The sequence below is a fragment of the Alligator mississippiensis genome, chromosome 3, assembly GCF_030867095.1.
Source record: "Alligator mississippiensis isolate rAllMis1 chromosome 3, rAllMis1, whole genome shotgun sequence".
In the NCBI taxonomy this organism is placed as follows: Eukaryota; Metazoa; Chordata; order Crocodylia; family Alligatoridae; genus Alligator; species Alligator mississippiensis.
In genome coordinates this window covers 143,915,702-143,940,144 of record NC_081826.1, presented here as the reverse complement: position 1 = coordinate 143,940,144, position 24,443 = coordinate 143,915,702, and the positions used below count along the sequence as shown (strand labels likewise).

The 24,443-nt window shown below is 44.8% G+C and overlaps 1 protein-coding gene across 3 annotated transcripts in view; it reads left to right on the top strand.

Annotated features, from left to right (window-relative positions):
• The first annotated feature begins 389 nt into the window (after positions 1-389).
• The window catches only part of ANKS6 (ankyrin repeat and sterile alpha motif domain containing 6), a 73,248-nt gene continuing 49,194 nt past the window's right edge, over positions 390-24,443 (top strand). Inside the window, exons 1-6 of one of the 3 annotated variants that reach the window (XM_059724471.1) lie at positions 390-768; positions 2,637-3,136; positions 10,220-10,264; positions 15,309-15,513; positions 17,098-17,204; positions 19,836-19,984. In XM_059724471.1, coding sequence (XP_059580454.1) covers positions 431-768; positions 2,637-3,136; positions 10,220-10,264; positions 15,309-15,513; positions 17,098-17,204; positions 19,836-19,984 — 1,344 coding nt within the window. In that variant the 5' untranslated portion in view covers positions 390-430. Of the gene's footprint in view, positions 769-1,719; positions 1,829-2,636; positions 3,137-10,219; positions 10,265-15,308; positions 15,514-17,097; positions 17,205-19,835; positions 19,985-24,443 lie in introns of those variants that run through there. The other 2 variants (XM_019491081.2, XM_059724472.1) reach the window with 2 other exon arrangements.

Below are 24,443 nucleotides of genomic sequence, written 5' to 3'. Positions count from 1 at the left end.
TGGGGAGGATCCTGGCTGGAGGCTGGGGGAAAGGGGCTGAGGTGCACTGGGGTAACAGCTGAGGGGTGGACAACCATGTGGGGGACTACACAGGATTTGGAAAAGGGGCTGTAAGACCACCACAGCTACCCTGGGTGGCCTGAAAGGGGTGTGTGTGTGTGTCTTACCCTGGGTGGCCTGAAAGGGGTGTGTGTGTGTGAGGCAGGGAAGGCGGGTGTGTGTGTGCTGGGGGTGATCCCGGCACGCAGCCAGGCGCGCAGAGCCGCCCCCAGCAGGGCCGCGCGGGCAGACGGGGCAGCGGCCGAGGCCGGGGCTGGGGAAGGAGGGGGGCGGCGGGCGCTCCTGACGCGGGTGGGAGGACCGCGGGGCGGGGCCGGGGCCCAGGCGAGCCGAGCCGGGCCGGGCCGGGCCGGGCCGGGCCGGGCAGCCGATGGGGGAGCGCGGGGTGCCGAGCCAGGTGCAGCTCTTCCTCCGCGCCTGCGAGCAGGGCGACTGCGACACCGCCCGGCGCCTGCTGGGGCTGGCGGCGGCCGGGCCGGAGGCGGCGGGCGCCGAGGAGGCTGCGGCGGAGCCGACGGGAGGCGGCGGCGAGGCGGCGGCGGCCGGGCCCCCGGTGCCCGTGGACGGCACGGACGAGGCGGGCAACACGGGGCTGCAGTTGGCGGCGGGCGGCGGCCACGAGCAGCTGGTGCGGGTCCTGCTGCGCAAGGGCGCCTCGGTGCAGAGCCGCAACCACTACGGCTGGAGCCCGCTCATGCAGGCGGCCAGGTACGGCCCCGTCCCAGGTCAGCCGGGCCCCGCCGCCGCCGCTTGCCATGGCCAGGGGCCGCCCTTCCGGGCCGCGCCTCTCGCCCCTCGCAGCCCGCGCGGGGCGCCGTCCCTTCACGGCCCGGCCCGGCCCGGCCGCTCTGCTCCCGTCCCGGGAGGGTCCCCGAGGTGCCACGTTGTCTTCGGCTCCTCCCCTGGCAGCTGGGTTTTCAGATCTCCACCGCTTGCCCTGCCCAACCGGCTGCTGTAGCCGAACCAGCCCCGGCAAATCCATAGCGTCCTAGAGCAGCGCTTCCCAAACTCTGACAGATGGTGCACCACCAATTTGAAACGATGCAACCTTAGGTACCACCAGCACGTTTTTGTCACCCAAAGCCATTATAATAAATCTGTTAATCTGCACCACTGGCGGGTTGTTTGCCTAACACTGGTGGTACCTTTACCTCAGATTGGGAACTGCTGTCATAGAGGGTTGGGGTTGGGAGGGACCTTGGGAGGCCAGGTAGTCCAAAGCAGGACTGTCCCCAGCTAGCAGCCAAGGCTTTGTCTAGCTGGGTCTTGAAAACCTACAAGGCACCCTCCTAGTTCTTCCTAATATCCAACCTAAACTTCCCTTGCTGCAACTTGACACCGTTGCTCCTTGTTCTGCCATCTGCCACCGCTGAGAACAGTTTAGCTCCATCCTCTTTTGAACCCCACTTCAGGTAGTTGAAGGCTGCTGTTAAATCCCTCCTCAGTCTTCTCTTGTCCAGACTAAATAACCCCAGTTCCCTCAGCCTCTCCTCAGAAGTCATGTGCCCCAACCCCCTGACCATTTTTGTTGCCCTCTGCTGGACTCTCTCCAACTTGTCCACATCCTTTTTGCAGAGGGGGCCCCCAAAACTGGACACAGTACTCCAGATGTGGCCTCTCCAGTGCAGAAGAGAAGGGAATAATTACTTCCCTCAACCTCCTGACATTGCTCCTACTAATGCAGCCCAGTATGTCATTAGCCTTCTTGGCAACAAGGGCACTACCATCAACCCTGACCTGACACAGACCTAACACTAACCTGCCACAGGTAAAGCGGGGAGCCACGGCAGCCAGTGTCCTGCTTGTATAACATACTGTCAATAACATATGCTCAGGATTGCAGGCATTCTTCCTAATCCCAAGCGGAACTGGTGAATCATTGCTTTTTGAGTTTTTAAGTGAAAAACAGTTCTTCTGCAGGCTTCCCTCCCTGTGATTATAAAATATGCCTGAAAGTTTATTTTGATTTGCTTTAGTTAAGAAATCTGGACCGTGCAGTGCACAGAATCAGTGGAAATATCCTTCCTGATTTCTGTGGACATTGCCTAATTTTTCTAAAAGACTTACTGAACAAAATGGATTTTAAAAATAGTTTATATTATTAGTATTGGTTTACATATTTAGTTTACATGATTCAAAAACCACATTTGAATTTCATTTATTACATTTTATAGGGTTTTTATATAGCACTTATCGTCTCTCTTACAAATAGATGTATGCTTGTCTTCATGTATGTACTTTCCTTGGAGGTCTTAAATTAAGTGTCTATGTGTTTGTGAGACTGGAGCTGAAGGGTTTCCAGGCATAACTGAGCACTTGATTGAGGGGGAATGATTTGCCTGCTTGATTTTTGTAACAGTTAAATACCCTCTTGAATTTGCATATTTATACCTTTGTAGGGTCTTTCCTGTTGTCAAAAAAATTGGGGTGCGGACAGGAAGTGATGGTCTTGGGTCCAAATGGTATGCTTTCTGTGGGTATGGCTATGGTATGACATTGTGGCATAAGAGGAAGACTGCTGCTATTTATAGAAAGCATTTGTTAGAATAGAGCTAAATATCCCTCTTCTTTTCAAGGTTTGGACATCTAACTGTGGCCCACATTTTGTTGGAGAATGGTGCTGATCTCAATGCACAGAATAAGCTGGGAGCCAGCGTTCTTACAATGGCTTCTAGAGGCGGTCATGTCAGCATGGTGAAATTGTTACTGGAATCTGGAGCTTTTGTTGATAATTATGACCATTTTAATACCAGCTTGGTTAACACCAACAAAGAGGAGCTACCGGATATAACACCACTAATGGCAGCTGCCCAACATGGACATGAGGCAGTGGTGCATCTTCTGTTAGACTGGGGAGCTGATTGTAATTACACTGTGAAGACCATGGGTTGGAGTCCTCTAATGCTGGCAGCTATGAGTGGAAACGTGAGCTTAGCACAACAGCTCATGGAAAAAGGAGCCAATCCTGACCATCTAAATGTATTGCATAAAACACCTTTTGAAATCTCTGTTGACTTCAAGCATAAAGACATGAAAGATTATCTGGAATCGCTAACAACAGTTAGACCCCAGACAGGTATGGACTACCATCCTTTTGCTTTACTTTCTGAAATATTTGGATTATACATTTTCAAAATATAAGAACCAAAAAAGGTGACTTTTGATGTGCGATAATCATGTTGGGGCATAGAACTAGATTCCCTCCAATCTAGGTTTTCTTGGAGCAGATTTACTTAACAAATGTGTCCTCTGCCCACGTTGCATTTCTCACAGAAAACACAGATGTATGTGACTTTGATTTGTGGCAATAGAAGTGTTAAAATGACTTAAAAAATTAAAGTGCCTAAAGTACGGTCTTTGGTGTATTCTTTCAGGAGGAAAATAAAATAACATACTCAAACAGGTACCAGGATAAGGATGTTGAAAATTTGGAGTGGTTTAAAAAAAGAGCTAAAAGTGATTTGAGGTTGGGAAACTCTGCCTTACAGAGCGAGACTAAAGGAGTTCAGCCTACATAACTCAGTAAAGAGGAGAAGAGCTGAGCATCCATACCTGGAGGACTTTGGGTCCTGGCAACTGTGGGGCACTGCCTGGCCCCAGAGTCCTACAGCTGCCGAGCACTGCCAGGGCTGAGTCCCCTCTGCTGTGGGACTCCCCGCCTTGACTGTGGGGGTGCCTTGACTGTGCATGGTGTACCCCTGGGGCTGAGAGCCTGATCAGCTGATGGAGTTCCCAGTTGCAGAGGAAAATTAAAGCTGTATAGCAACCAGCTATAAAGCTAGTACACATTTTTGAGGTCTAACTTTATAGCTGGTTGGAGCTTTTTATGGCCTGGTAAGTATGTTGCACGTGTAGCTGGTCTCAGTTAATTGTGCAATAACTGTAATGTATAGAAGGGGCTTCATGCTGATCTGATACAGACAAAGGCATGATATAAAGTTGTAGTTAGGAAATTTATAATGGAGCAAGGCATGGAATGGATTTTTTTCTTTATTTAACTATAAATATAACTTAATGACTGGACCAGCTTACCAAAGAGTAATTTCTTCACTAGAAATTTTGAATTCAGTATTGAATATCTGTATGTTCATCTACATGTAGTTTGTTTGTAGTTGTTTGTTCAATTCGGGGACTTATAAAATTGCATGGTCTGCGATATGCAGAAGATTATACTCAATGGTCCTAATAGTCTCCTGGCCTTAAAATCTACATGTATGTGAAGACTTAAAAGGTATCTGGCATTGGATACTTATACTAAGAGTTCTGCAAGCTAATGAGGCCTGTTCACCTTTGGAGCCGCCAGGGCTTCATACCTTGGAGGTCTCGCCATGGGGGCTGCATGCCATGGGGCTGTGGAAGCTTCTCAGGACTCCTGTCACATGAGCAAAGTTTTATCCCCACTACCACTGGTGCCTGAGCCCTCTGCTACCACCACTGCATGGGTAGTTTCTCCTTGCCATTGCTGCCATGTGTACCTCTTGCTGGCTCTGTCATATGGGCAGCAAGCTCACTGGGTCTCCCACTATGCTATGCTGTGTCAGAGACACCAGCTGCCACTGTCACAGCAGTTGGAGCAATGGAGGCAGCAGCAGCTTAGTGGGAGCCCCAGAGGGCATGTATGTTATCTCCTTGCTAGCCAGATCTGGCCTGCGGACTAGCACTTGGACAACCCTGAGGTAATATGAGGAGGGAAGGTGGGGAATGGGGGGGAGACGAACAGGACAGCTCATCATCCTTTCTAGTTTTCTCCTTTTTCTTAAATATTCCATGTTGGGAGAGAGGAGAGTGTACAGCAACTAACTTCAGAACTTTATAACTCTAGGGTTTAAATGTCAATTGCTGTATGAACTTACCCCCTGCCCCTCACATGTACACCTGTGTACACCGTTAATGAACAAAATATGAATTATGTTGCAAACCCAGGTAGATAAAACTTAGAAAATACCAGTTTTATGGTTATCTTAATTTTTTTTAGATACTTTGAGCACTTATCCTGTGCTCTGAAAGAGGAAAAAGTCTTCTGTAAAAGATAGTATGGAATTGTAAAAAAAAGACACTCATAACTCACTACAGAGTGGGGGAAGAATTAAGTTTGCACATAAACCTGATATGACTTTTGAGTCTTGGCAATCTAAACTGTGTGCGCTAAAACTGTGTTTTAACATTTTTGCATGCAATTGCCTTTGTTTTTTATTTACAGTAGGGTTAGAAATATATCACAGTGCAACTCGAAGGCTGGCTGTGGAATGTACAGTAATTTGTTGTCTGGTTTATTTTTTTTAGTTTTCATTTAATACTTGTATTACTTTCCAATTATTTTCATAGCCTAAATTAGTCACAATAGAAATCCTCTAACTAAAGACTACGAAGTCCTCTAATGGTACAGTAGTTAGTCAATAAAGTGACACTTTGCCTTGTCTGTTGTATGATACTTAAGGTTTGCACTCTCTAAAATGTTTTGCACTCCAGCATATATGGTGGACATTTCTCTGTTTCTGAGATGTATAATCCCACATCAACCATGAAGGAGTTAACTGATGCTTTATGTGGAATTAGTAAACATCTGGGATGTCCTATTAACTCTTCCTCCTCTCTCCTCCCCCATACACTTGGAAAAGGCATGATAAATAGGGAGGAATTTGGAACAAGTCGTACAAAGCAGGCAGTGAGGAAGTCCTGGGGACGAAAGATGGTTTTGTGGAGTTAGGGACAAGGGGACCTGAAAACCTCTAGAGGAGGATCAGCCCCCTTGTCAGATGTTGTTTGCCAGTTGTTGATGCTGTTTTCAAGTTGCTAAGGACACTGTTAACCCCAGACAAGGTAGGACTCTAGGGCTAAGTATAGACGGTCAAAAAGGCCCAGGCAGAATCAGTTCAGTCTTTACATGTTAGTCTAAAATGCACAGATTAAACTGAAACAGAAGTGAACAGGCATTTACCTTTGATTCAGGAAATGCAGTACATGCCTGCAGTGGCTCAGGCCAGAAGCCAGGGGGCACTAGAGCATGGCTCCCTGGCCATGTGTTCATTTCCTCTTCCTGCTGCTCATGAAGTCTCTGGGATTTGCAGTCCAGAATTACAGCAGCAGGACTCTGCAGGGTTGCTCATCACTTCCTGTTCCTGCTTCCTGGTGCCTCTGGGAGTTGTAGTCCACAGTTGCAGCTAGCAGTAAGTTTGAGTGGGAGAAGGGGCATTTAACCCTCCTCCCTGGCCCCAGACCCCAGTTGGGCTTGCCCCTTCCCCCCACCTTCTTGTCAGTCAGCCGTCACTGCTTCAGCTAGGGAGCAGAGGGGCAGGGCCCTGCTTTCTGGAACAGACAGCACAGGCCATCCTAGGGTTGGAAAGCATGCTGGGGGACTGTGATTTAACTTGAACCAGGAAGGAGTCTGGGACATAAGTTTCATAAACCGGTTTGACCCAAATCAGTTAAGTCTGATACTACTTTCAGCCAGGGGTATCTTAAACTAGTTTCAGCCATTTTGAAACTGATTTATGTGCACTGAGCTCTATTACAGGTTTAAACCAATTTCTGATCACTTAATCTGGTTTATGTGTAACTTCTGTCCCTAGCGTAGAGGACCTAGCTACATGGCTAATCCTTCATACATGTGATGGGTTAGCAAGACCATGAGGATATACTCTGGGGCTAGAAGACAGCATTGCCAAAGGGGGTGCACTGTTATCTGCAGATCTTGTGAGAGGTGCCCAGTGAGATTTTTCTGAAGCCACCTGCACAAGGGGCTTGCCTGGATCATTGGATACCTAAATTCCTTTAAACATTTGTCTCTGGATGAATAGAAATTCATTACTCCAGTATTTTGTCTTTAGTTTGCCTAAGGACCTGTTAAACTGATTGTTAGTGTTCTGGTTCCTGGAAAGATGCAGCCAGCCTCTTGCATATTGCCAAAAACAAGACCTGTGATTTGGGGCAGTGCCATGGATCTCTTCTCTTGTATTGTGGTTACTCAGAATAATGTTAAATTGTAATCCTGTGCTTTCATATGTTATGTCTGCAGTGCAGCACAGAGACTCCTGAGCTAGCTCAGGTACCACAAGCAGCCTAGTCCTTGGAGCACAGCACAATCTGAGCTAATTTGGTTCTTGGCAGTATAAATTAGCCCACCCTGAGTTTTGCGCTTCTGTAGCTAAACTACTTGCTGAGCTAGTTTGCTTAAAGCTAATTTAGGATTCTCTGTTATATTGGCTTTTAGACATGCCCACAACCCCTGTATTGCTAGATCATCTTTCATTTAGGACTTGCTGCATTTGGTACCATTTCCATTTTTCAAACTTCCTTTGCAGTCTAGGTCATAAGGGTAGAAATTTAACATTATTCTCTGCTTTGGAGAGCAGGCTTTAACTTAATCTTTGTTCTATGTGCTCTGACACAAAGGGGTATTTTTTGCATAGTGGCAGAGAGGAAAAGTCAAATAATTTCTGTGCCTCCTAAGATGTGGATCTGCTAATACATATAAGTTGGCTGAAGCATTGTTGGAGATAGGAGAAATCATACCTCAGATGACAGTGTGGTTCTAGTACTCTTCCTTGGGCTATTTAATTCAAAAGCACCCAAAACCTTTGTAAACCTGCCCCTCCACGTCTTGTCTCTGCTCTTGTCTCCAAGTCCCTTGCCATTCTACCGATTCTCAGTCAGGGTACGGCGGTACCCTGCAGTGCCTTGAGATCCTCTCAGGGGTGCTTCAAGGCACGAACAATATTAGTGCTGTTAGGTGTCAAACATGATTCACAAGATAAACCTAGAGGCTGGACCTAGATGTGCAGGTACACATGGTTTGTGGCACTGCAAACCTCTTTGCAGCACCACCAACTGCACAAGTTGCACGTTAATTAGTGAGTGGTGCTGCTGATTTGCAGTGCCGAGGCAAAATTTGCTACCAGGATTTCCCAGTAGCAAGAAAAAAATCCCCCCAAAAGTGCAGCTCAACCCATGCCAAAGTGGTGAGTGTGGGACAAATGCAGAGATGAGGGAGCAGGCAGTGCCCCGGGTCTGTGTTCCCCCCCCCTCCCCGGCAGCACCTGGATCAGAGGGACAATGCACATATTTGTGCCGCTCCTATTTGTGGGCCTGCTGCTGCTTGTTTGTGTCACAACCCAGTGATTTTGGTGCCTCGGCACGGTGGAATTTTCCGCCACACGAGAGCTTCTTGCAAAGTAAAGGTTTTCTGTTGCAGCAGAAATCCCCCCGGTGCAAGAGAGTTCCCGCCATTCGAATGCAAATTTGTGTCCTGCTATTGGCCAGTTCTAAATTATTCCTACATGGCGGCTAGTAATTGGCTTGCTAGCTGTTTAAAATTTTGCGCGACTTCCGCCCAAGTCGGAGAACTTTGAGCACGCTGCAGAGTGCCTCTGGAGAGATCTGACTCGTGGCTGAGCTGATCGATAGACTGATCACCTATCGATTCTTCTCCCCGTCGCCAATCGCAATCCCAGACGTATCCTTTTCCCTGCTGGCCTGATTTGTGGACGGACGTGCTGGCCTGAGCCCTGCCAGCTGGAACAACTAACATAGTTGTTCAGACGACCGGACCGTTTTCGTCGCAACCACAAGCGACGTAAGTAAAGTTTTACAACCATAAAGCTTTCTCGGCCTCTCTATTCACCAGCCCGCCCGACGAACGAGCAATTATTAAATCACCTCGAGTCGGCTTTGGCCGTCCGAGACAGTTTGGACCTGGCCAGAGATTTCAAATAGGAATCTATACTGTTAAGAGCATTTTGATCTGTTGTGGTCTTTCTGAGTTCTTTGCAACAGAAAAGTTGTTCTATTATTTTTCTGTAGTCAAAAAATGAGCGAAAACTAAGAGCTGGCATTTTCTGAGGAGTGCTTCCAGTCTAGTGAAGGGTCACTTGAATCGAATCAGGTTGAGACCCATTTTTCCAGCTCAACTTTCAATTTTCCCCATTTGTCTCCTGCTCTTGTAGCTGTTCCTCCATGAGGCCATTGACTTGACAGATAGAGGTAACTTCCCTTCCCAGTCCTTTTCTGGTCTTCAGTCTCTTGTATTTGGACCCTCACTCAAAAGGAAGCCTAATTACAATTTTCTATAGGGCATATGGCTAGAAGCCAACATAACCTACTGTTGCAGCTCCCAGTTTTCAAAGGTTTCTTAATTTTTTTCCTTTGGTTTCTCAGCATGTGTCGCTATGCTGTATTTTGGATAAAGGTTAACTATGGACAGAAACAAATCTGTATAAACATGGCAGCTTCCGACATCAGTAGCTTTCATTTCAAACGTGTTATTTCAGCTGCCTTTTCCTTTCATAGGTTATGTAGCATCAGTGATGCTTTGGAAGAGGGAACAAGATTTATTTTTTCTGGCTTGGGTGCACGGTGTAGAGTAGAGCATTATATCTTTTCCTTATTTATGTATAGGAATTGTTGCCAATATATTGCCAATATATTTCAAAAACAGATAATAAGATGAGCTCTTTGCCCCAAAGAAATATTGAAATAGTTTCTGTTGCAGATTCTTTTATTATTTATGAGAATGAGGATCTCAATGCTGAAAAACCCCCCAGTGTAATGATCAAATTGCCAACTATATTATTAGAAAAATCTTTTTTTTAATGTGGACTGACCAAAGTGCTTTGGAAATCCATGAGACTTAAAAAGAAGCCAACCAGCTGCTTGCTGCAGCTTTTATTTCAAAGGATGATGCTTCTTACGTTAGCTGGAGCTCCTCACCTGTCCTGTGCAGCTGATAGAAGTGGCATCCTTTGAAATACAAGCCACAACAGATACTGGAGCATCTCTGTGGTCCAGTGTACTTCAGAGGTCCTGGCTTGCTGTGGCTATATATACCCTGGCTAGTTCACAAACCTTATCTTTCAGGGGTGAGTGGGTGGGGTGGTGGTGTAGGAATAAGGAACCAAACCCTGCCATGTGTCCAGAGTATACTGTACTGATGATCTTATGATGACCTGACCCCAGCCCTGTATTGAGAAGCATTTAGGTTCCCCTAAGGTATATATAAGGATTTCTGTGCTTTCTCCATTACCCATAAAATAGAAGTCCAAACTTTCATTTTAGAATAGATCATTTTTGTAGAATATATTTTATAGTTTTTGCTACAGAAATTGCATTACACATTTTTACTTTCATGACTGAAATTTTAATGTAAATGTTTATATTTTCTCAGATAAAGAAAAGAAACAACCTGATGTTTTTCATGCTTTGAAAATGGGTAAGTTTAAATAAAAAAAAGCAATTTTCTACTACATCTGTTTCTTGGAACTGTAGGGCATGCTTGTTTGATATCCTGGGATATTGAGTAAGTGGTCTGCTTTCTATTCCATTCATTAGGTGCCTAAGTGTGATCCTATTACAGGGGTGGACAAAATATAGCCTGTGGCAGGTGCAGGGGGTAGCCTGGGCCATGGCATGTGTGTCCAGTCCCCCCCACCCCCAGGCAGCATGGCCAGGTACAGGTGGTGTGGCAGCCAGACTCGGCTTCCCAGCAGCCCCCACAGCACCGGCTCACTCTGCCGGGCTGCTGTTGCCACTGTCTCCACTGCTGGACCTGGCTTTACTGCCCGGGCACCCTGGCCTACCCTCCCTGCACCCACTACCAGATGGAGTGGGCAGGCAGAGTCTCCATGGAGACCAGCCCAGGACCCCCATGGGCAAGGTGTGCTCGGCCAGGCAGATGGGGCTGTGAGCGGGTGGGGAGTGGTGTCCAGGAGCAGGATGGATGGCCAGGGGTGGCATTGGGATCATGGCATGGTAACAGCCTGGGCTGGGGCAGAGCTGCAATCTGCTCCCTCCACGTCTCTGCAGTGGGTGCCAATTCCATAGGCAGAAGTGTGCAGGGAGTGGATTGCAGCTCTGCTCTGGGCCATGGCCCTGTGCTGTCACTGCTCCATGATCCTGGCCCCACCTGCCCATTCTGCTCTCAGACACCGCCTCCCTGCCTGCCCACCCATCCACCTGGTTGAGCGACCCCTGCCTGTGGGGGTCCCAGGTAGGTCTCCAGTGGAGACCCACTTGTGTGCCTGCCTGCTCTGTCCAGCACCCCCAGCAGTGGGTGTGGGGTGGATGGAGCCAGGGCCAGATAAGATCAGTTGTCCCCCTCCCATCCACAACAGCTCACAAAATCCTTAAGTGGCCCTTCTGAAAAATAGTAAATGCAGAAGGTGCATGGGTTTTTTCCTTGCTGCATTTTGTGAGTCTTAAGGCTAAGATGGCATATTACAAAAGTAGGTGTGTTAATGTTTTTTTTTTTCCTGAGATTAGAGCAGCATGGAATAGGATCACACTTAAATGCCTAATAAGTAGAATAAGATCCATCTCAATATATATTGCATTCATAAGCTACTTTGATCTTTTTGTACTATTTTTAGCTTGGAAATAGAAACTTTTTTGTATTTAGATAGTTTGCATGTAGTTTTCCTCCCATTCTGGTATAAGAGAATCTTTGTGCCATAAACCTTTTTAAAACCTTCCTTCCAAAGTGTCCTCTTTTAGAAAAGCCAGTTATTTCAAATACTACCTTTATATATTTCTTTCTAGTAAGCACTAAGCATCAAAGCAAAAATGGTAATTGGTGTCAAAATGCAGTGGCTACCTGTCCAGGTGAGCATTGCAATCAGTGTTCAAAGTAATTTTAGGATCAGAGATCTGCTTGTCCCTGCTCTTATGAAGAATCCTTATTTTAACTGAGTATCTATGGAGGCTGCCAATTAATCTTGTTGCATCAACATTTGAGTAGCTGTCCGGCTGGCTGGCAAGCTTCATTCCTGAGCTTCTACTGCCACACTGACATAGGTCCCCTCTTGAAACTGTTTTACCAGTCTTGCTCATCCTGCTACACTGGGGAAGTCCTGTGGTCCCAGTTCTGTCTGTTCTGGGCCTGCAGGTATCTTTGGCTCCTGCTTCGGTGCTACTGATTTCCCTGGTCAGGAAGCCTCGATTTTCATCATTGTTTTCTACGAAAAGTTCTTGTTTTTTGATATCCTCTATTCATTTAAGTTCTTGAAAAAGCACTTTTAGAAAAAGGTAAGAGCTTGACTGTGTGTATACAAACTTACAGAGAGACAGTAGAGCTGATGGGTAGATAATCGGTTCTGTTATCTCTCATCTCAATATACTGCTGTTAACAAGGATGGTATCTCCGGAGACAGAAATCCACAGTTTAAGAACTGAAACTAAGTGTTATAGAGATGCTTAATGGGATCTTCTAGACTGAGCAATGAGTCCCATTTGGTGGAGTGGTTTTCTTTAGTCTTTACTAATCTGTAGAGGATCCTCTGAGGACCCCATAAGATTGGGCCCCTAATATAGTCCATGGCCTATTGTGACCTATTTAGAAAACTTTTCTAAAAAGGTTAAATGAATATATGGTCTCAAATAGTATATAATTAGAAATTATAATCCATATTTCATGATGATAGCTTAGAGCTTTAACACATCTTAATTTAAAACTATATATATGTTTATTTTTTAAAATAATCCTATTTTTTTTAAATCACTGATTTTTTTTTTTTTTTTTATCCACCTGTCTACCAGTAAACATGTCAGGAGCCGTTCTTTCAGAGTCCCCTGTGAGAGCATCTCTATTATCCTTTAGGTTACTTTAGTGTTTTCCCCATTATGGTTCTCAATACATTGAAAGTAGAGAATTTTGCCACACCTATTTTGTTCTTTTTCTTAGAGCATTCTCAGATTGAAAAAGCAGTGTGTCCTCCTTCACAGCCTCGCATTGTTTTCTCTAGGCTGACAGGGATCATTGAGTAGTAGAGGACGATGATAGGCATGCTGGTCTCCTTATTCATATTGACATTATTGAATTATCAGCTGACTCAGATGACAACACTGATGTATCTTCTGTATCTCTGCCAAATGCCAGCAGTTACATGGCTGGTTATCAAGATGGCTCAGACCCTTTATTTCTGAACTTGATCCGTATAGGAAAAGACTTATGTATTACGTCATATTCTGTTCTTTTTGATCCAAGATTGAGACCCTGTCAGTGAACAGAGGTCTTGCTGAGCCTGCCAAAGCCAGTTAAAGGTTCCTGCTTTTACTCTGCTCATCTGTTAAGAAAATTGTTGGGTTATACCAGTAGCACAACAAAATCTTGAGTGTGGTGTCTTCTATCCATCCTCCAACACTCTGACTTTTTGTCCTCCTGTCTTGTTGTTGGAGGAGCCAATGCGCAGATAAAGTCTAGTCCTCAACAGAATTCCATATACTCCCCATTAGTTCTGCTCTGTATCACCGTTGGCTCTTGACTTTGTCCCTTGGAGAGCTGAAAACTTCTATAGATCTCTAGGGCTGCGGTGTATTACTCCCCAGTGCAGACAGTCAGCCTCAGGATCGACTCGTACCATTCATGGAAACAACTCGTATCAGGAAGTAAGACATAGAGGAGGCATCTGTCTGGCTGGGAAGATGAGCAGATGTCTTATCAAAAAAAATTACTGAACACAGTAGGTCGACCACCCAAAGAAAACCAGAATGAATATGTTACAGGATTTCTGCCTCACCTTGATCAATTAAAGATCAGCAGTTAAATGTTTCATCATTCATGTAGTGAATTGTCTGACTTGGTCTCCATCAGAATGTAGGTGGGCTTTTTCCACATGCTGTCTAGGTCAAACTGAAGTCACCCAGATGAGCTTGGGTTTGTCTGTTTTCCCAGAAACTTGTGGAATTAGGGGTTAGGAAAAAATGAGAACAGTACTTTGCTCCAGTCCAGTAGAAGGCTTCCAGTTGTGAGACAGAGAAAACATTGGGAAGTTGGTGCTGTAGTCTGTCTTTCAGAAAACAAATTGGGAGGTGATGTAGCCACACTTTTCACTTCCAGTTTCAAGTGCATAGGCAGGCAAAGTTCTTTGAGTAGACGGTGATATCTTTTATTAATTGGAAAAAAGTTCTTAGCAAGCTTTTGAGCACAGTCACCCTTCTTCAGGCATAGGGAGTGTCTGCTGGTCTGAGCTATCAAATCTAGTCAAAGGGCCTCACCTGCCTATGTCTTTAGACTAACATGACTACAACTAAAAACCCAGTTTCAAGTGCAGGGGATTGTTTTTATACAATCATTTTTTAGTTAATTAACTGAACCTACAAGACTAGAGAGACATCCACATGGGGTATCCTGCAAATCTGCAGACTTTGACACCAGTGGTTTTGGGATAGTAGTTTTTATGGCTACTTCTAAATTCAGCTCACCATCTTAGGCCGCATCCAGATGAGTGTGTCCGTGTGGTATGTGGTGCCACACACTGCACATTCAGGTATTCCCCATAGTGCTACCTTGCAGCACAGGGTTTTTTTTTTACCTCAGTAGATCTAGGGTCAAAAAAACCTATGTGGTGGCAGCGCATACTGCCCCAAACCAGAGCCTGGCTGGCCAGAACCACGCTCCAGCTGCTGGCCAGGCTTCTAGCTGCAGTAGCACCATGGCTGTAGCTTCCTCAGCCCCCAGGACCCCAAGTAAGGCTCCTGGGGACAGCACAGTTGCTGGGCCCAGACTCCCCTACCCCACCCAGGGTAACTTGCCATGCACCAGAGTGCACATAGTACATAGCAGCTACTTGCCCTTGGGGAACCAAATGTCTGCACTTGTCTGGACACAGCCTCAGGGTCTGTACTGCTTGTCAGTCTTACCCAGAAATGGGTAGAGGGCATTTGAAGAAGAAAGAGCTAATGCTTATAACTAGAATTCTTCACTTCATGAGTATCAAATTCAGTCATGAAAGTGAAACAGGGATTTTAGTCCTGCTTTAATTGCTTATCTCAATGCACATAAATTTTATGCTTACTGCCCACATCTTCATAATTAATATGCTGCAATTTGTTATCATTACTGCTCTGTGCACTTGCTCCAGGGAGTTATAATTGCAATTATGTAACAGCACCAATGTGTGTAAGGAAGTAAAAGATGGAGGGAGCAGTTTATGAATGGATACACTCCACAAGCCAGGATAGATATGCTGATCGGTGGAAGGAACACATAATTACAAATTCTTAGGTGTAATTAAATGTGGAGCGCATTTCTCTAAGTGCTGATGCAGCTATAAATTACAGGATATTGCCCTGTCAGTTAATTTTCCTGATAAAATACAGTGTTTTTAAAAAGGTGCTACATATACTGCTTCTTTATTTCATTTTTTTAATGATTGTTTTGTGTTTTTCATCATTAGCAGATAAACATGCATATTAATTCAGGAGTTGGGCAAATATCTATTTTTGATGTATAACATTATGTTTTGTGGCAACCTTGACAGGAAATTTTCAGTTGGTAAGAGAGATTGCTGATGAAGACCCAAACCAAGTCAATATTACTAATAGTGATGGTGCATCTCCGCTGATGATTGCTGCTGTAACTGGACAGTTGGCCCTTGTACAGCTTCTTGTTGAGAGAAATGCTGATATTGACAGGCAGGATAATGTTCATGGCTGGACAGCACTAATGCAAGCCACATACCATGGGTGAGTGATTTAATTTTCTTTGTCTCCAGAAAGGTTTTATTCCTCTTCTTAGTTATGGATACAAAACTAATCCTTTAGATCAAGGATCAGCAACCCCCGGCACATGTGCCAAGCATGGCACGTGAGGCCATTTTGCTCGGCACGCCACAGCCAGTCCCGGCTCTGGGTAGCTGCTGCTAGTGACGGAGCCTGGGCTGCTTCCAGCAGAGCTTCCAACATCCCAGCTTCCTGCTGGGAGCAGCTACCCAGAGCCGGGGCCGACTGCAGCCAGGAGGCTGCAAACAGCTGTGCCAGGCTCTGGAGCCCAGGCATCAACTCTGTAGTAGGAGCTACTGGAGGAAGCAAATTAATTTATTTTTACAAGGCGGAGGGGGAGAAGAGACCCAAATTGTTTTGTTCAGGGGTATCAAACTCACCCTGGGTTCTGGGCCAGATCCAGATGTCCCACAGGGACTCCTGGGCTAGATGTTCAGGACTAGCAGCAACTACAGTGGATCTGCATTTGGGTAGCAGCACGGAGGGGCAACATGAAGCCGCACTTGGGAGGTGTTGTAAGTTTGGAGGCCTGCTGCCAATGGCCATGTCCATTGAGGTTCAGGGACCCTGAATTCTGTGGCAGGTACCATCACCCCAATTTTGGGTAGCCTATTAGACTAACAACAGGTTAGATGGGACAGTTCCATGGGCCATATGGTTGAGACCACTGGTTTAGTTGGTGGTTTTTAAACAAGAGATCAGAAGTGATTATAAATGTTGCAGAGTTAGGAATATGGTTGAAAGTTGTAGTAGGGTCCAATGGCTTCCTCAGTCGTGACACTTAATGTGGGAATCAACCACCACTAAATTAAATAAATACATATATGGGATCATTATTTATTTTATGCTGTTAACCTGTGACAGAGGTTATATTTATAGGCAGATGGTCCTCTGTTAAGAGGTGGCTGGTGATAGGGTGTTTTTTGTAAGATTTCTGCAGCTTTCCTTTTGGCCGAAATGACACAAAATGTTGCCCTTTGGGCACATTCTTTGCTCACTGGGATGTATGGGAAGCCAGGAAGTTGATGAGAGTGGCTTTTGGTGATAGGTTGTGTCTGTGGTAAGCTCATTGTCCTGGAAGGCCTTTTTGGTAGCTGCAGTATTAGTTGTGAATGAGTTTGTGTTTATATACTTTAAAGCACCTAGAGTAACTGGCAGATACCTTTTTATATATTTTAGTAGAAATCTCAAGTTATTGGCTTGAGCATATAAATGATCTTTAATCAGCTTGGTTTACTGCGTACACTTTTTTATTTGCTTTGGCACCCAAGCTGCTTATAAGTAAAATAACATTTGTGATAGGTGTGTGAGCACTGCAGCTTGATTTAGGTTACTGACACTCAAAAGAAATTCTGGAAGTTTTACTTCAGTATCTGAATAAATTGTAAACTTTGCCATCTGTGTCTTAAGTAATTAACTATTGTAACTCAGGAGAAGAGGTGTGGCATAAGGGGATAGGTATGGACTGCAAGCTGTTTTGTTTTCTCTTTTCTCTTTTTGTTGTGGTTATTCTAACATATGTGCCTCTGGACATTTCTTTCCTTAAAGAAATAAAGAAGTTGTTAAGTATTTGTTGAATCAAGGAGCTGATGTGAATTTGCGTGCAAAGAACGGATACACAGCCTTTGATCTGATAATGCTGCTGAACGACCCAGGTATGTTGTTTCATAGTGAACAAAGAAAACGCTTGCATTCTTAATCTATACATGAAGAAATACTTCTATTCCAATCTAGAGAATACTTTTGAATTGATAGAAAATATCTTCCATAAGTCCATGACCAACTGAAATTATGTGTTGGAAAGGGTATGTTTCCTGGCTTAATTGGTCACACAGAAGTGTGTGGTTATCTTTGGGTGAACAGGTGATTTCTACTTTTGTTCCATTTATTCTTGTTGCTTGATTTTTTTTTTTTCCAAACATGATATCAAAATATGATTTTTGTGATACAAATGTCATTTCAGTGGAATTGATTTGGGATGGTCTGAAGGCATTCATACAGCCTCATAAAAACATAAAATTAAAAAATATATGTAATTATGAGAACAAAAGCTTTCACTTACTATTGGCCACCAAAACGTGTGTGTAAAGAGACAATTTTTTGGGGATGATGTCTTTTATTGCAAAGATCAGCAATCTACAGCCTGTGGAGCCGTTGGATTCAGCCCAGGGACATGGGGCTTTGGTGGTGTTCAGCAATGGGCACTCTCCCTGTGCCACTGCGAGCATAAGTGCCAACTGTGGGTGGGTCCTAGTGGCTCCCTGACTCAAGGTTGGTCATTCAGCCTGCAGCCAGAAAAGGATGCTGTTTTATTCAAGCAATTGTATAGCTGTGAGAGATTAAACAAGGTTTTGTGTATAAAGTATGCTTCCTCAGGTTTGAGAGAAGAGGAGGGTACAATCTCAGCTAAATATTAGGTGCATCAAAGGCTTGTGTTTAACTCTGTATGTTAAATGCAAGAAGCCATTGTTTTATTTAGTATTTAACCTAGGCAGTACCCATCTCTCTCCTAGACCTGAGGAAAGAAACTTTATTCCTGAGAGCTTGTCTGTTTTCTCTCCAACTATACCATTAGTTCATTAAAAGATATTGCCAAAAACCTTTTGTTCTCACACGTTGTTTGGATGATTATGGCTACACCAAATTTCTAGCCCTGTTACAATACAATAGAGAGACAGAAATGAGATCCATCATGTGGAAAGTATTGAACTCCTGGGTAAAGCTCCTATGTAGCTCTAAAGTTCAAGTACAAGTTATGCTTTTGGTGCCCCAGTTATTTTACCTGAGATATAGTATAGAAAAAGAACGCAATACATCAGTGGAACTTCGGTGTGTCTGTATGTGTCCTAGCAGCTAAAGTATGCTTCTACTAGTGGAACTCCTGTTTCCTAATATAATTTCATTCACCACATCCCTGGCAGGGGAAGAGATTAAGGGCCTCTTCAGGCTTTTTTAAATCCCCCTACCCTTTTTCCTTTTCTTACTAATGCATGTTTCTTTTTTTTAGTATTACTAGTAAACTGTTGAATGCTGTATGGCGGATAGTAGAGGTGTATTTCACCAATCTTTATCATGTATATTTAAATGCTGCAGTGCCCAGACAAAAGTGTAGATGAGCAAACTAAAAAGCTTGCGACAAGTGGGGGTTGCCTGGTGATCTTCAGGAAGGTAGATTCCCAGATTGTTTCTCAATGGTCTCTCTTGACCCCTTTTCTCATACTTGGCATCACAACTGAAACTCTTTTTACATAGACACAACCAAAAGACTTTTTTCCCCTCTGTCCTGGAGGGCAACAGTTGCAACTTCACCAGTGTAGTTGTGGTGTAAATAAGTTGCTGGTGGCTATCTGTGTTTTTACCCCTGGGAGATCCACCCCCAGTTTGTATGGAGCTCTCTAACCAATGGAGCTGCATTAAAGGTAATTTAGGGAAATACAAGAGAAAAATGGAGGGAATGTGGTTTTTCCTTTGTAGCTTTCAGGGGTGGCTAAGTTCTCCTGGTTTCTTTGCAGTCAGGCTAGTAAATAGTCCAGTTCTTATTTACTTTCTGAAAGTCTTTTCTGGATTCTGCTTGAAATTGACAGTTTTACAGATTTTTTTGTTTTGTTTTAACATTTCATCTCATGTTTGTCCTGTTTTTCTTTCTCTTCCTTTTTTAATTCTGTTTTTATACCTCTGTTCTTTTCACCATGTCTTTTCAGTCCCTTCATTGTCCAAACTGAGCATCTCTCTTCTCTCTGGGATTTGTTTTCAGATTTCTTCCCTGCAGCCTGTACTTGAGGAAAGACTATTCATTCTCTCTGTTCTCTTCTGTGACAGGTGAGAAAAGGGAGCTTCCTAATGTTTTTCTTAAATTCTTCAGAAGGGAAAAACAGTTTTCAACCTCATTTTAATGCACCTTGGATTCTAAGTAGAGCTTTTTCTGTCTGGTTAGAACTCTGAATCCGGGTCTTGTGGACAGAATTCTCCAGACCTGGTGGGGTGAATACTATAGGATAAGTCAGTAGCTCATTGAGGGTCCTTTTATCATGTAGGATTGAGATCCAAATCATTATGGTCAGTCTACCTTTCTACCTGAAAACTACAAAATGAACATTTTATTTATACAAACTAGAAAAAGAAGGCAAAGCACGGAGTCCTTGGCACTGGGACTTTAGACCTGTATATCTCTTTTTTAATTTCCATAGGAAACCTAGGAGAACTCCTAGGAGATCAGTTATGAATACTGTATTTCAGATTAAGAGACTTTTGCAAATTAAAAAATATATATATTTTATTTTTTCCAGACACAGAACTTGTACGATTACTAGCATCAGCCTGCATGCAAGTAGACAAAGACAAGGGTAAACTGACTAATAGATCATCCTTGCCCTGTTCCAGAAATAGGCAAACTTTAAATACTCCAGTGTTGCCAGATGACAAGGGAGGACTAAAGGTATATGAATTTCATATATTCTCTATCTCTCTGAGGAGTTAATAAATAACAAATGTACAGTTTCCTGTAATGTATGAAGTGGGCAAAGACAGCACACACAGAGGTATTTGGGGTGTAATGGAATGTAATCTATATGTTCTGGAAGACTGGCTTACATTAGCCATCTTTTAATTATTTTTAAATTAAAATAGTCACGTAAAACCTTTTTTCTGTATTGTGGCAAAGTGGGGCTCCCCACCTAGCCACAGTGCCCCCACTTGCCTTTGGGCATGCCCCCCACCTGACTCGCCTGCCATGCCTTGTTCTTAATTAATTAGGATGTTAAATAAGGTGGGAGGCTACCCATTTGTGCCCAGATGCCAGGGGGCGCTATCTGTGGCTCCCTACCTCCCGTACACTGCAGCCCATGCCTCGCAGATGGAATCCAGATGACAATATTCTCCCAGCCTACAGCCGGAACAAGCTTAGGCCTTGCTGTCAGGCCTCAGACACACACACACACACACACACACACTCATCCTACCCTCCTCTCACTAGGGCCTTACACACTCTACCCTCTCTTACAGGGTCTCTTTCTCATGTCGACAACTTATACTGCCTTGCTTTCTCTTGGAGTGGGCCCCTTAGGCCATAGGCTTTACCTAGTTCGTACCTTGGGTGGCAGATGTACTGTCTTTCGGGCCTCTCCCGTGACCCTTCCCGGGGTAGTGGCCAGCCAATTACCTGACCGGGTCTGAGCTTGCTCTGGCCCCTTCCGGGAGCAACTCTATACATATAAACATACTGAGCTCTCGGCCCTTTGGGTTTCCACCCCCCCCTTCACTGGGGCTCCTCATCTTTGCCCCTTCACTGGGACTCCACACAGCCCCCTCACTAGCGCTACCCCCTCACTGGGGCTCTACATCTCCCACTTCCCCACTTCGCTGGGTTTCCAAATCTCTGCCCCCTCACTGGGGCCATCCCCACACTGGGGTCCTCATCTCTGCCCCCTTCATTCGGGGATCCACACTGCCCCCGCACTGGGGCTACTCATCTCTGCCCCCTTCACCTGGGTCTCCACACCACCCCCTTCATCTGGGGCCACAGGGCTTCCCTCCCTGGTGGGCTCAGGTGGCCGCAGCCGTGCCTGGCCCCACTAGCTCCAGTGTCACCCAACCCACTCGAAGGTGGGAGCTGGGGTTAAGGTGCCCCGACTCACCTTTCACTGGGGTGGTAACTGGCCTGGCATTTCCTGGGGACTCCCGTACCACTGAGAGCCTCACCAGGCCACGTACTCCCAGCAGGGTGCAGTTTTAGGTCATGCCCAGGACCAGGAGCCTCTAACCATCCCCTACAGCTCCTCCCTTACCTCCAGGATGATACATGAAGCCTTGCAGCCGGGCGATGTTGCTGCCTGGGCTGCCAGCAGCAAGCTGCCTTGTTTATATGGGCGGCCAGAGCTCTAAAATGGCCACTGCAATTAAGCACTTGCTGGCTGCTTGGCCCCAGTCTTAAAGTGGCAGGCATGAATGGTGCCCTGCCACACACCTTCCCCCTTTAAATAGTACATGGGGGATGTTTCCCCTGCTGCTCCTCCAAGCAGGCTCCCCTCAGAGCCTGTGAGAACCCTAAAGTGGTGGAGCACCCCAAAGGTGCTTCGTCACACACCTCCCCCCTTAAAATGAGATCTGGGGGAGATTCACTTGGCTGCCTTCCCTGCTGGGCTGTGCCCCAGCCTACTGCAGCCCCTACCACGTGGCGAGCACCAAAAGGTGCTCCGCCACATGTATGTTCACCTTCTCATTATCACTACTTGAAACTTATATTTACTTTTAATTTTTAACTGTTAGTTGAAAGTCAGCACAAGGTCTTCAATAAATATATTATGAAACTACATACCATATTTACCTGAATCCAAGACAACACTGAATTTTAGATGACCCCCCCCACAATAGTTAGATTCTAGACATGGAAAAATTATGAGTGTGTTATAATTTGTCCATTTCTAGAATCTAATTAGTAGAAGGTTGTTTTTTAATTTGTCCGCACCACTGCTGTGGCAGGGGGTGAGGGTCCAGACCTCAGCCCCTTGATTCCCTGGCCCCCACTCCCTGCTTCTCCCTCCCCTTACCTTCTGCTTGTAGCTTTGCTCTGCTGGGGTAGTCACTAGCAGTGTGGTCCTGGCTTGGTCTCAGCCCAGCCCTGCCAGGGAGAAGTGGCAGCAACTCCCAGTTCAGCCAGATCAGGTCTAAAGGGACCAGAGCGGAGCAGAAAGTTAGGTGGGAAGGAAGGGGGTGGTGTGGCAGGTACAGGCATGGGGGCCAGGGTGTGATGGCTAGGCTGCATGTTTCCTTCCCTTCCCTGAAATCTTCTTACACTTACACTTCCCCTCCCCACCCCCAGGTCATGTGCTTCTCCCCTGTTAAATGAGCCATTCTAGCCTGGGGCAGGCAGCAGCCAAAGTTGAGCTGCTTCCTGGTCTGGGTTGGTACTCAAATCCAAGACAGGACTTCCCCCTCCCCCCCTGTGCTGATTGGGGGAAAAAGCTTCATCTTGGATTTGAGTAAATACAGTAGTAGCTTTTACTGCTAGAGTTGTAACTAAATTTGCATTAGAATGCTGACTTTGTTTAGATTTCAAACCTATCAAATTTGCCTCCAGTTTGATAGGTTACATCTATACTCAAGACAGATTTTCTTTCCCTAGAGAGCTGAAGTGAATGGGACAAGAAACTTTATTAGGATCTCCTGGGATTCTAGTTTCAAATTCTTACTTTTTGCCCCCAGAAGAACTGAAAGATTTTTTAGGAATTGAGACAAAGTATTGTCAGTAGTTTACTCAATTTTGGCTATAATTTCCATCAGTAAAAATGACTTATGCAAAGAGCTGTCTTTCTTTTTCGAAGCTAACTGAGTAAATATCGGCTTCAGTGAGCTTACTATATATGGCATGTCAGGGGGCTGCTTGGGTCCATCTGGAACATCAACTGAAGGAGGCTGGGATAGCACTGCAGCTCCCAGTGTAGTGAGAGAGACAAGTTGCCTAAACAGCTAGGTATCCTGTTACAAGACAGGTAGAGGGGCTACAGGAAGAATGTTGCTACCAGCTCATCTCCACCTACAGCAGTCAGAACTAAGAGCCATGTTTTTTCTGGACCCTTGGCTGCCAGCTCTTCAGCCTTCTGTTAGCCTTAGAAAGGGTCAACAAAGGTAGAAGGGATGTGATATCTTGAGCTCCATTGGGAGTGTAGTTCTCAGCTCTATTATGGAATAAAATCTCTGTACCCATGTTTGCAGTCCATGCAGAGACTGTAGCTATGTAGGAAAGGTAAGAATTGTTAGTTACTCTTTAGTTTCAAGATTTAGATTTTTTCAGGGTGGATAAAAATGAATGATTAAAAAAAAAATCAGATTTTTGTATTTAATTGTATTTTTTGAATTTTTTTGTTAAGATAAACTTGTATAAAGATACAGGTTTCCCTTGCCAACTGCAGTTTTGCCAACCATGATTCTGAGTATCCACACTTAATATTGGCTATCATGGTATACAGTTTTGAATAACCACCGTTTTCCATGGGCACGCATCAGCTCACCACCTACCATTTCAAATCACCCACACTCTTGCTAGCCACCCGTGGCGCTTCCATCTCCTCACTCACACTCAGTCTCGTGTTGTGCTTTACGCTGTTAACATCCAGTTGCAGGTGCAGGTGCTCTGCATTTTTCTTCTGATTTCTTTTTGATTTTTGCATTTTGCCCTTAATCATGGCCTCCAAGTTTAAAGTTTAAGCGAGGGCTGGGAGACATCATGAAACCATACAAGGAGGTCCAGAAAGCTCTTCAAAAGAAAATGAAGCAGCTGTCCATCATTAGTTTCTTTAAAAGACCCACTACTCAACAGGGAACCTTTTTTAACCTATTAAAGGTAAATAAAAATGATTTTAATACACTGTATATTCCTTTATTATTCATATTCAAGTCCCTAGCCCCATTTTTCCCATAAGCCTTTTGTCTTACCAACCACGGTTGTGCCAACCACGGGAACTTTCAGGAACCTAACCCCTGCGGTTGGTGAGGGAAACTTGTAGTTTAAATTAAAGATATGTTAAAACTCAAAGATATCATCATGAAACAGGGATTATAACTTCTAATTATATACTAATTTGCAACAATATATGTAACCTTTCTAGATGTTTTCTAAATAGGTCACAATAGGCCATGGACTATATTAGGGGCTCAATCTTATGGGGTTCCCAGAGGCTGTATAGATTAGTAAAGACTAAAGAAAACCACTCTACCCAATGGGACTCATTGCTCAGTCTAGAAGATCCCATTAAGCATCTCTATGACACTTAGTTTCAGTTCTTAAACTGTGGATTTGTGTCTCCAGAGATCATAGGCAAACAACGTTCTTTGGGTAGATGTAATATCTTTTATTAGACCAACTAAGTACAGTAAAAGCTTTGTTATCTGGTACCCAT